The 13,290-nt window shown below is 34.0% G+C and overlaps 1 protein-coding gene across 1 annotated transcript; it reads left to right on the top strand.

The window, feature by feature from the left end:
• Positions 1 to 7,260: 7,260 nt before the first annotated feature.
• On the top strand, positions 7,261 to 9,043 carry LOC132645905 (acetylajmalan esterase-like). The gene is made up of 5 exons (XM_060363160.1): positions 7,261 to 7,643; positions 7,753 to 7,950; positions 8,075 to 8,226; positions 8,326 to 8,599; positions 8,676 to 9,043. The coding sequence occupies exons 1-5, from the start codon at positions 7,340 to 7,342 to the stop codon at positions 8,891 to 8,893; spliced, it is 1,146 nt and encodes a 381-aa protein (XP_060219143.1). The 5' UTR covers positions 7,261 to 7,339; the 3' UTR covers positions 8,894 to 9,043.
• The last annotated feature ends 4,247 nt before the right edge of the window (positions 9,044 to 13,290 follow it).

Raw genomic sequence — 13,290 nt, 5'->3', positions numbered from 1 at the left:
TGATTTACAAGCAGAAAATATTTCATTTTAGGCCCATGCAAAAAAAAAAAACCGAATTAAAAAATCGAAATCGAACCTAACCGAACTTCAAAAAATCGAACCAAACCGAACTAATTCGGTTCGGTGTTCGGTGTTCACTTTCAAAAAATCGAAACCGAAAAAACCGAATCAAAGTTTGAAAAACCGAACCGAAAAACCGAACGCCCGCCGCTAATTCTGTGAATATCCTTTTCTTTTCTAGTGCAAAGTTTTTTAGTTTTCTTTGAAAAAAAAGAGTTGATCGTGTCAAATCATGGGCCACATATATCAAACAAGAAAAAGTATTTTTTCTCCGTGTCTACTTTGTTTATCACAGTGAATCATGTACTTCACTTGGTCCCACATATGAAAGTAGCAAATTTTTTATTAGTCAGCTTTTGTGATGCAGACCCTTGCCCTTACTTGTTTTGATTAAATGGTACTCTTTGAAGTGTAGTGATTGATAGTACTTCTTTGAAGTGTAGTGATTGAATCTCTCCTTTTATTCAAATTCCACTAATGTGAAAGAGATTTATTCTCCAACCGTGGCTTAGGGATCCAATTTTTTTTTGGATACTTTATGTCTTGTTTAATTCAGAATTTATGCTTATGATTACATCTTGAATTTACGTGATTTTTAAGATAAGCGTTTCGTAGATGATTGATTATGTTAGATTTGCGACATATTAAAATTATGATGATTGGGAACATAGTGAACTTTTGATTCTGAACCTATTATGAAATATATATTAACGTGATTAATTATTTTAGGAATTTCTATGTATATGAATTTAGGCATGTGGAAAGTACATAGTCGTCTCATGATAGTTTATACTTGTTTAATTCAGTATGTCAACTGCTGCAAAAAATATTGTCGCCGAGCTTAACAAAGGTGATAAGTTAAATGGAGACAATTACGAAATATGGAGCATGAAATCCATTATGTCCTGAAACAGCAGGAGGCTCTTGAAGCTCTTAATTTGTCTATGACACTTCCTGAAAATGGTGATACTCCCCAACATGTGAAAGATCTTGAGACTTATCAGGTCTGAAATGGTGATATTCCCCAACATGTGAAAGATCTTGAGATTTATCAGGTTTGGAAAAAGAAAAATTCTCTTACTCACATATCGTTGCTGAGCAACATAGACAATGATATTATGAGAGAATTTCGAATGTATGACAATGCTAAGGACATGTGGTCCGCATTAAAAGAAAAGTTTGGTCATACTTCAGTTGCCAAGTTAAGTGCCCTTACTATTAAGTTTGATACTTATAAGAAGCGTCCTAATCATACTATGCGTAAGCATCTGCGCCATATGTCGAATATGGTGAATGAACTGAAAGATGCTGGTCATGTGTTGACCGAAGAGCAACAAGTACAAGTTGTGATTCGATCCCTACCGCAAAGTTGGGAAAATATGAAAATGTACTTAACCCATAATGTTAGCATAAAGAATATGGAAGATGCTAAGTGTCATTTGGACCTCGAGGAAGAGCGCCTCAGGATGGACAAAGCTACTACAAGTGTGTATGTGGCGAGTTCAGGTCCAGAATATGGACAAGGCAAAAAAACGCAAGTATGGTGGGTTTCTCAAAACGAAGGGGAAGGGACAAGCCTCGAAAAAACCTAAATATAATCAACAAGACAAAAAAGGTGCTTTTGTTCGAAAGAAGAAAATGAATATGGCAAAGCTCAAATGCTACAACTGTGATAACATGGGATATTTTGCTCGTGACTTTCCCGAGCCTAAAAAGGTATATGACCTTATTTCCAATTTACCTAGTGATGTAAATGTATCATGTTCTGCTTATCTAACTGAATCACATCTTATGTGGATTGTAGACTCGAAAGTCACCGACCATATAGCAAAAGACAGATATGCATTTGTAGAATTTCGATGAATTCCATAAGGAGAAAAATGGATTTATGTGGGAAACAACTCCAAAGTGGAGGTTAAAGGGATTGTTACCTGCAAACTTGAGATGCGTGGTGACCGAACTTTTTTTCTACATGATGCACTATTTGCCCCGTCAATTCGCGGGAATCTAGTCTCTGTCACAATGTTGATTAATTTAGGATTTCATTTAATCTTTCATGAATATGGTTTAGATTTTTATTTGGCCAAGATAAAATATGCCACTGGTCATCCTTGTAATGGTTTTATTCTATTGGATAGAGTACCTAGTTTTGATAATAATAATATTAGTTTTTCCTTATTTACACCTACTTCTAATTGTGAAAATGATGTAAATATATGGCATGCTAGGCTTGGCCATATTGGCCAGCAAAGAATGAATCGCTTAGCCCATGAATATCTTCTTGGATCTATAGACAAAATAGATTTGTCTATTTGCGAATATTGCCTAGCCAGAAAAACTACAAGAAAACCATTTAGAAAAGGTATAAGAGTTGACACTCCGTTGTAGTTAATTTATTCTGACATTTGTGGTCCAATGAATGTAAGGGCAAGACATGGTGTTGCTTATTTCGTCACATTTATCGATGATTGTACTCGATATGGTTATGTCTATTTGATTTCTCACATATCTGAATCTTTTAGTTGCTTCATTAAGTTTGTGAACTTAGTCGAGAATCAACTAGAAAGAAAAATCAAAGCTTTAAGAACCGATCGAGAAAGAGAATATTTATCTGATGAGTTCAAACAATTATGTGATGAAAAGGGAATTCAAAGGTAATTAACTACTCCCTGCACTTCACAGCAAAATGGTGTTGCGGAACGACGAAACCGAACCTCGTTAGAAATGGTTAGGTCCACGATGGCACAAGTAAAATTTCCTATCACCTATTGGGGTGATGCTTTGCTCACTGCTGTATTTGTGCTTAATCGTGTCCCTTCTAAGTCAGTTACATCTACGCCGTCTGAGTTATGGACTAAATGAAAGCCTGATTTGAGCATTTTGAAGCTGGGGCTGTGCTGCTTTTATACTTAATCCTTATTCCCGATATGAATAATTAGGTCTAAGGGGAAGAAAATGTATCTTTATACGATACTCTGAACCACCTAAGGGTTATGTGTTCTTGAGTGAACAAGATAGTGACACTGTGACTGAAGTTGTATCGCGCGATGGTAGATTCTTAGAGAATGATTTTCCTAAGCAGGGTGAGATAGGTCAAGACTTATATCTTTATGAAACTATGGAACAGATCGCTTCCGCTATAGACGTTCAAATAAATTTGAGTGGGAGTCATTCAGATGATAATGGATCAGTTCCTACTACCACAAATACTGAATCAGTATTGAATCCTTTTGATATTAGCGGTCCGAGTAGGATTTATCAATCTCAACCTCGATGAATGCGTCATTCAAAAATTTCGCGTCGTCGATTCGAGATCGAAGGGGGAGCATTTATAGTTACTCCACAAGATGAAGAAGATCTACGAAATATAAATGAGGCTCTTACATACCCCGCTAAGGATATATGGTTAAAAGCAATGGATGGGGAAATGGAGTCAATGAAATCAAACCAAGTATAGGAATTGGTTGATATACCAATGGGTCGTAATGCTATTGGGAACGAATGGACTCTCAAAATCAAGCCTAAGGCTGATGAAGCTCGCCGTGTAGCTAAGGGGTATACACAACAAGAAGGAATCGATTGTGAGGAAACTTTTTCACCTATTTTGAGGTTTAACTCAATAAGGCTAATTTTGTCGATGGTAGCTAATTTAGATATTGAATTACATCAAATGGATGTAAAAACTGCATTCCTCAATAGAGAACTAGAAGAGGAAATCTATATGGATCAACCAGTAGGTTTTCTGGAAAAAAGGTCAAGAGCATAAAGTATGCTGACTTCATAGGTCAATTTATGGCCTTAAGAAATCTTCTAGACAATGATATCTACGTTTTCATATGAGATCATCTCATATGGTTTCACTATGATTCATAAAGACCATTCTGTGTACATCAAAAGATCTAAAGATAAGTTTGTGATCTTATCATTATATGTAGACGTCATACTTATAGTTGCAAGTGACATAGAGTATGTTACAGGAACCAAAGGGTGGTTATCATCAACATTTCATATGAAATATATGGGTGAAGTGTCCTATATTCTTGGAGTTAAGATTTTAAGAGATCGTTTAAAGAGATTGTTATCTCTTTCACAAGAGCAGTATATAAAGAACGTCCTTGAACGATTTAATATGCAAGACTGCAAACTTATAAACACTCATGTTTCTAAAAGTGAAGCTTTAAACCAGAGGATATGTCCTCAGACTCCACAAGAGAAGTAACAAATGAGAAAGGTTCCTTATGCCAATGCCATTGGTTGTCTAATATATGTTATGATGTGTACTAGACCTGATATTTGTTATGCCGTGGGGTTAGTTAGCAGATTTCAATATGACCCAGGACAATAACATTGGAAAGAAGTTAAAAGGATATTAAGGTATTTTAAAGGAACAATCGACTATTCCTTGTGTTACCAAGGAAATGATCTGCAACTCAAAGGCTACGCTGATGCTAATTGGGAAGGATATTTATATGAGAAGAACTCCAACTCTGGATATGTATTATTGCTTAACAATGGCGCCATATCTTGGAGTAGCAAGAAGCAGTCATGCATGGCCTTATCGACAATGGAAGCTGAATTTGTAGCACTTTCAGCAGCTGTGCAAGAAACTATCTGGCTTATACATTTTGTGGTCCACTTGGGTGTGTATAACAATGTTGTTGAACCTGTCACCATCAATTAATAGTCAGGCTGCAATCGCCTACACCAAGGATCCAAAGTGTCATGGGAAGACAAAATATATTGACATTAAGTATAATTTTGTTAGAGACATGGTTGTACATAGAGAAGTGAACGTGAAATACATATCTACGCATCGAACGATAGCAGATCCCTTAACGAAACCCATAGCATGTGGTGCTTATGAAATACATGTGAAGTCATTGCATTTTCATAGATGCTACTGTATTTTTATTTTTATTTTTCCCAATCACGTTCATGTAAAATTACATTATTGAAGTTAATGTTAGTTTATGCCTAACTATCCATTCTTGTTGGTTCATATACATATAATATTTTATGTTTAGTAAATAAATTTCTAGTATAAGAAGTATGTCAGACAAACAAAAAGATTGGCCTATTCACACAGTAATCGACTCTATTGTCTAAGTGACAGATAGAGATGAGACAATTATAATCTAATTATTGTCAGAAGGGATGATAAACGAGAGCTTGAAGTTTATAATAAGAATGTCATTTGTTTTTGTGTTTAATCATATGTGATTAAAATGAGTTAGTCTGTTCTTAATGCCAGATGTGAGTTCTAATGAATGAAATGAGTAGATTTGTGAACTCAAAGTTAGACATGAGTTGTCTGAATTATCATCTGCACAATATTTAATTTGTAAAGACATACGCTCCATGGGAAAAGAGTCAATATTGTGATACAGGTTTTATACCATGTATGCATATAGTGACTCATAAGGGCGCTATAAGTTTAATATCTACCTGCTATCGCGTGAAGCCCTGAAAATTATAAGTAATTTTCCACGTTGTGCCCTCATGACTTTGATCTGTTTCTTGAGATTCAATTTGGTGTTTTCTATCTTAGAACGTTGCCAAGAGATCATACTTGATTCGGTCTGGCGGGACATTTCTAATAAGGCCTATCAGATTGAGATTAAGAGATTCACGAGAAGAGGAAGATCATTAAGTATTATCACATGAATTGTGTTCATTGACTGGTCCTTTATGTTTGTGTTTGAGACAAGAATATAATGATGAACTCAAATTTAAGACAAAGAGATTGTGAGAGATATGAATGTGATAAATGATCTAGGGCACTACATACTATAATCTACTCTAAGTTTCATTGAACGAGATGCTATATATTCCTAACAGATGTATAGCAATGAAGCTCATGAAGTATGCACTAGTCACACGGGGTAGTCGCTATGTATGAAAGTTGTAGAAGGTGAATGAGAATTGACCCACTATGTGTGAGTGGGAGATGAAGGAATTAGATTTGGGTCACCCATGTGGATCAACCCGGATCCATATAAATATAAATAATAAATAAATATATATTTATTATATATTAAAAGGATGAAAAGACACAACTATTAGGACTCCTCCTGAACAGGTGTCTTGTGTCTATTAAATAGGAGAGCAACTCCTGCGTATTGTTTATTCGAAAAACACAAACAAAAACTTCTCATTCTTTCTTCTTTAATTCTGCAAAGTTCACTTGAAGATTCTTCCCTGAAAGCAAGAATGAACTTCTGTAACTAAGATACACGATATAGACTGTGGCTATTTAGGTGTAGTTCGTGTTTCATAAACATGTGATTGCATTATTTGACTAGTGAAGCGAATTCAATGATCCTGCAAACTGTGTGTTTGATTTAATTCTTCATGCCCAATTGACGACATATTGCCTATTGAAGTGCCAAGTTTAGGATTTCTTTTCTTTTTTCTTGGCAAAGTTCATCAGTCAGAATGTATATTAAAATAGCCTTCTCATTTCTTTCGGTATAGAGCAATGCGTAACCAAGCAATTTTCAGTTTTAGTACAGAAAGCATGTTGATGGTTTTTAGCTAGACGGCTCATTTACAAAATTTTAGCCAAATTCAAATATTCTGAAAATTTTATACTCCCTCCTTCCCATTTTATAGGAGGGTCGACCAATTTAGGGAGTCAAACAGCTTTTTCTTTGACTCAATTTCAAACATAGATTCTTCGAGTATTTTATAATAAAATTTATATATTTAAAAACTACATAAAAAGTATTATAAGTCAGCATAATTAATAATTCACAATGAATGAAAAGAGTTGATGAAAATCGTAGTCAAAGAAAAAACTATTTGACTCTTCAAATAAGTCAAAATTCATATAAATTAAGACGGAGAAAGTATAGTATAGCCACTCACTAAAATAATTACTTATTAAATAGCGGTTGTAAATACTTTTAGCCAATCGTTCAAATGTGTTAAAAGCCCCATTTCGTGGTGGCGTGTTTAAAAAGGATTACATCTTCATTAATCTCGACGTCGTGGCGTGAACGCGTTTAAACGTGTAAATTTTCAGTGATTATGATACAAATTATTAGCATTAAGAAACGTGATAAATTGTTTATAAATAAAAGGGTACGCAAACAGAGAAGTTGACAGTGTACCATGCAATTTTTTTGAAATACAAATGGTAGCGTGATCATTCAAGGAAATCTGACACTTAGATACCTCAGAATTATTTATTATTAATTTTAATCCAGATTGCACATGTATATTATAGTGTTTATAAAGCTGAATATTCAGTTGTGATTTTCATTTCCAAAATCTGGCCATGGCGTTGACAATAAGAGTAGTGCTTGATCTCTTACTAGTTATTTCTATGATTAGTTTAGTGGTTCTTCAACAGAAAGGTAATGCTCAAGAATTATCAAAGCTTCAAACACCTACAGGATTGATGAAATGCAAATTTGATAAAATATACCAGTTGGGTAACTCAATTTCAGATACCGGCAATTGCTTTAGAGAGCGCCTTTGTGGAGCTAACTCTGCATGTAGAAGACTTCCTTATGGAATGAAGTTTTTTCACAAAGCGACAGGACGTTGTTCTGATGGCATGCTCATGATTGATTTCATAGGTATACCTGTAATAACCTTGTAAATGACCTAATAATGTAAATATTTTTTTACACTATCACTGATTGAGTGATTGTGCGCTATATATGTGCTTTCTTTTATTTTTGACAGCTTTGGAATCTGGTCTTCCGCTCCTAAATCCATACAAGGATCAAAATGCAAGTTTTAGACATGGAGCAAATTTTGCAGTAGCAGGGGCTACTGCTTTATCAGCCGAATTCCTGGCAGAGAAGAAGATTGCTACGTCCTTTACAAATAGTTCATTAAGTGTGCAACTTGACTGGATGTCTTCCCATTTTGAAACCATTGGTATTTAATTAATTTGCTAAATACCTCCAATTAAGAAAATTGTGTGGTTTAATTTCTGGTTATAAGCTAATTAACAGCAGGCGCACAAGTTGAATTAATATGTTTTATGGTTCTTGCTTGCCAGATCATTCCCGAGAAAAATTGAAGAATTCACTTTTCCTAGTAGGAGAAATCGGAGGAAATGAATTCAATTATGGCTTATCGCAAGGTAAAACCATAGACGAGTTGCGAAGACTGGTGCCAGACGTTGTTCGGACCATCATTCATGGTGTTAAAGTGAGTTCAATTTGCTGTTATCTCTTCTCTTTCGTGATTTTTATTTGGCTAAAACTTTTTTACCTAATGATCATCAATTACTACTGTACTTTTTTTCAGAGAGTCATTGGTTTTGGGGCTACTAGAATTGTAGTTCCAGGCAATTTCCCAGTAGGTTGTGTCCCAGCTCTCCTAACGAAATTCAAGACCAACAACTTAACTGCCTACGATGAGTACCATTGCTTGAAAGATTTAAATAAGTTTGCAATGTTCTACAATCGTCATTTGCAACTGGCCATTGATAGGCTGAAGAAAGGGTATCCAAAGATTACATTGATTTATGGTGACTATTACAACGCCTATATGTGGCTTCTACAAAATGCTGTCACTCTTGGTAAGTGCTCGAAAATATTGTTTCTTTGAATATATTAAAGTCAGATGGATTTACGAACTTTTTTGTACGTTTTCAGGATTTGACAAAAACTCTCTACAAAAAGCATGTTGTGGAGAAGGAGGTGTCTATAATTACATCGTAAGTAAAAAATGTGGTGATCCAGGAGTCCCAGTGTGTGTTGACCCTAGTACTTACATCAGTTGGGATGGAATTCATTCGACACAAGAAGCATATAAATGGTTGGCAAGATGGCTAATTCATGACATGTTACCGCAACTGAACTGCCAAGTTTAAATTATTACTATCTTAATTTCTAGGCAAGTGTATGAATAATGTGTTAGAATATACTATTAACTATGCGGTTTGATTATAGTGTTATGTATTATTCTTTATGGAACAATTGTTTATTTATTTGTTCAATTCAATAAATTCTTATTTTGAATAGATCATTTGTTCATATGTGTGTCCTTTACTTATATAGTAGACGATTTAGTGTATGGAGTTTTAGATCATGCGCAGAAGATTAAATTGTTAGTTCTTATAAGTTATAAAGTTGATGTTCACAATCAAAGATGAAACTGGGCAAAGTATCTTGATGATTCACTACAACAAATTTCATTATTTGTGACGAATTATTTTGTCACTTAAAGGTCATATTTCGTCAAAAAAAATCTTTCGTGACAAAAAAATATTCGTCAACCTTTCGTTCCTAAAAGTGGGTCGCTAAAAGTATACAAAGACAACTTAGTGTTTCATCGCTGAATAAAGTTATATTAACTACAAAATAAAATTTCGTCCCCAAATGTGTAGTATTTATGACGAACCTATTTGTCATGAACAACGTAAAAGTTTTGTAGCTAAAATCATTGTAACGTCGCCAAAAGGTGGTTATTACTGACAAATCTAATTTGTCACTAAATATAATTTTAATTAGTGACATATAGATTGTCTTTAAAGCTTTGCATAATTTGTAGTTAAAGAATGTGATTACGTCACTAAAAAGTATATGCTTTATGTACGAAAGGCAATTTTTGTCTCTAAATAATTAAATTAGTTACAGATTGGTTTGTCTAGGAAAGGCAACAATTTCGTAGTTGATTTTTTTTTTTTTTTTTGACAAGACTAATTCGTCACTATACGTTATCTTAATTAGTGAAAATTTCAGTTGTCATCAAATATTAAGTTAATTTGTAGTTAAAAATATAATTATTTTATTAATATGAAGGTCATTTTGGGTTAAATTACCTTTTTCACTGAATTTAATCAATTAGAGACTATTGAAAATGTGCAATACAATTTACTTTCTATAAATAGATACTTTTGTGACCAAAAGTGGTTGTCTTAAAATGTATAAATCTTCAAGGATAAAATTATTTTTGTCACGACCCAAATCTGACACTCAGGTCGTGACCGGGCACCCGTCGAGCTTCTACCCATAAGGCGAACCCTCTAAGCTAATCATGCGAAAATTAACGAATATAATGAATAATACGCAAAGTCTCATCATATAAAGAAAAGTGCGGAAGCGAAATATAAATACTGAATCTTGCCCATAAACCCCATAAAAATGTCTAAGTCATGGAACTACTAGTCTGAATATAAAAGTACGAGATGTAGCTCGGAATACTACTAAGTCAACTAAAGAAGAAGAGGTCGCCATGATCGAATGGTGGCTCACCTCGACTGAACTGGACCGAACAAAGCTGGAATGAATCAAATACCGGCTACCTGGTCACCGTTAACCACACCTGCACACATACAACATCAACAAGCGTGAGTCTAAAAGACCCAGCAAGATCATCGACACTCTCAGCTTACCCCTGGGGCAAGTCTTTAAAATCCCTGATAATGCATAAAAGCAATTACACAGTACAAGTATATTAAATATATACAAACACTGAAGCTAAAGCTGAAATCGTGAAGCGTAAACAAGCAAAACATGAAATACTCTAAATCTAAATCTATGCTCACGGGACATAGTACGTATTTACCTATGTTTTACCCCGTCTTCCGGAGAGGGCATTATTTACCCCCATCTTACCCGGACGAGCAATACATGAAATATACTGAATCTGAATGTATGCTCACAGGACATAATACGTATTTGTCTATGTCTTACTCCGTCTTCCGGAGAGGGCATTATTTACCCCATCTTACTCGGACAAGCAATAGATGCACTACACTGAATCTGAATCTATGCTCACGGGACATAGTACGTATTTGTCTATGTCTTACCCCGTCTTCCGGAGAGGGCATTATTTACCCCCATCTTACCCGGGTTACTTAAAATTCTAGCATTTATCTCTCACCGAACATCAATGGGACTTGTGGAAGTATGCCCATCTGAAGATATGATAAGTGGAACATGCATCCATTCAATGCCACTTCTAAACTTTATATTTGTATAAATAGTATCTATTTAAGCGAAATTACGCTAAAGGACTCATACGGTCATTACTTTAGAAACTTGGAAATTATCCAATTTAGATCATGCTTGCCCACTCACACGAACTAAATTGTTTAAATGCATACATACAACACAAACCATATGCTTTTATGAAAAGCAAGTAAACTAAGAGTTTAAGCCTCACTTGCCTTATAACCGGAATGCAAACCTCTCTTGAAACGCCAAATTCTCTTCAAACGATCTCCAATAGCCTCAATCTATTTAATAACATAAATAATGGGTTCAAATTAGTCTACGGAACTGATTCCATAATTTTAGAAAACCCTGGGTCAAAGTCCAATAACTATCACCCTATTAGACTAATCCCTTTAATCACCGCTATGTTCCACAACTCAATTGGTTGAAAAACGTTTCCACTATGCTGTTAATGATATAATTTATAAATCTTCTCTTATCATTAAAACTTGAAGAGAGTAGAACTAAATGGCAATTCTTTATCCGATCAAGGAAAGAAAAGAAGTTAACAGAAGCATATACTTTGAGATAAAATCTAAAAAGGTATTGTTTATTATTAAATAATATTTCTACTCCCAAAGCCTAATGAACACAATCATGACACCCATAATCATTATGTCCCCAAAGATGAATTCTTGTCATTATCCCGTAAAGAACAAATTGTGCTACAGATCCTAATTCAATTCATGAAACATGAATATAGAAGGAACTAAGTGCAGTACCTGAACATGACGGTTGGAAATTCTAATCTTCCTCACTTTCACAGCAAAACCTCTCGTCTGATATTTCATGTTATTCCCCTCAATATCAGAATATTATACTAATACCTAGTAACAGTCTAAGATGTGGCCCGTAAATAAAATAGTGGGTCTGGCCCACTTATTTACTTACCTAATTTCCCCATTTCATTTATTATATCATATAACATATATTTTCCAATAAATATATATACCTACATATAATATGAATATAATCAATACCCACTCCGATATGAAACTCGTTAAAATTAGTAGGCTATAATTAAGAAAATAACTCTAAAATTCACTCGAAAAATATCAGGTTGTTACAATTTTATAACAAATTGTATATATTTAATGCTTCATGATCGTACTACGGAGTATTTAAATCTATAAATAAAAGGCATCACAAAAATTTGTACAAAATCAACTACTACTGGTTACATCTATAATTATTCTGAGATAACATCTAGGTCCAAACATTGAACAAAGAAAGTGAAATCACTCAATCATAAAAAATCTAATTGAAATACATGAATAATGGTAAATTGAAAAAGACAAAATATGTTGCTTCCTCATGTGCTAATGCAACGTCCGTAATCTATAAACTTCACTCTTGAAACATTTTTTACACCTTCGTGTACCTGTGTGAAAAGAAAAATATACTAATAACGTTAGTATATAATTTTTGTTATCAGGATTTAAGAAAAATGTGTCTTCAAACTTTAATCATAAAACTAACATTTATTAGTGAAGCAAATAATAGAATGAGAAAGAAGTAATAACATCTATACAAAATGGGTAACAATTCAGTTGTCAAGATCGACGTTGATTATTAAAAACATACCTCCTTATTAAAAGAACAATTGACAAACTCGGTGAAATAATATTCAACTCCTGCAAAGAGACTAATAAAGTGACGAGAGGGAGGGGAGAGTTGATTTACCTGCAAATGCTAATGACCATCTGTTAAAGAAATAGAAAAAAAATTGATAGGAAAAAAAAGAAATCAAAGAGCAGAAAATAAACGTAGGGAATTCTTCTTTCTTGGAAGGGTATGTATTTGCATTTGAGGTGGACACTTCATATTTATCTTAATGGGTAGTTGTTAGCAGTTTATAGGGAGGGAATGGGTGAGTTGAATTCTACACGAAAATATTGGAGGGAAGGTGAAATAATTGAAAGTCAACTTTTGTTATTTTACTTTCCCTCCAATATTTTCGTGTAAAATTCTCATACTTATGACTTCTTCACTTAAACGACTTCTCGTTAAATATTAAAATTATATTACCATCTTTGATTTTTATATTATGAATGATTTCTACACTTTTACCTCACAAATTTTATTTGGACAAGATATGATAACTTTGAAAACAATTTTGTATATAATCGATATTATGTATGCACATTAGCAGGCTCAATGTTAGGATAATTGTATGTATTAATTATAAGCCCCCACAAAGTTTTATATTTAAATTAAACCAGTTACAAGTTTAATAATGCAATTAAAGTAATTCTGGGTGTGTGTGACC

The sequence above is a fragment of the Lycium barbarum genome, chromosome 6, assembly GCF_019175385.1.
Source record: "Lycium barbarum isolate Lr01 chromosome 6, ASM1917538v2, whole genome shotgun sequence".
Classification (NCBI taxonomy): Eukaryota; Viridiplantae; Streptophyta; class Magnoliopsida; order Solanales; family Solanaceae; genus Lycium; species Lycium barbarum.
The sequence above is the reverse complement of the archived record's forward strand: the minus strand, read 5'-3'. Positions and strand labels throughout refer to the sequence as shown.

Excerpts from the sequence above, each read along its gene's own strand:
- LOC132645905 (XM_060363160.1), top strand. The coding sequence starts at position 7,340 with ATGGCGTTGACAATAAGAGTAGTGCTTGATCTCTTACTAGTTATTTCT. Across the intron at positions 7,644-7,752 it reads GCTCATGATTGATTTCATAG|CTTTGGAATCTGGTCTTCCG; the intron begins GTATACCTGTAA and ends TATTTTTGACAG. Across the intron at positions 8,227-8,325 it reads CCATCATTCATGGTGTTAAA|AGAGTCATTGGTTTTGGGGC; the intron begins GTGAGTTCAATT and ends ACTTTTTTTCAG.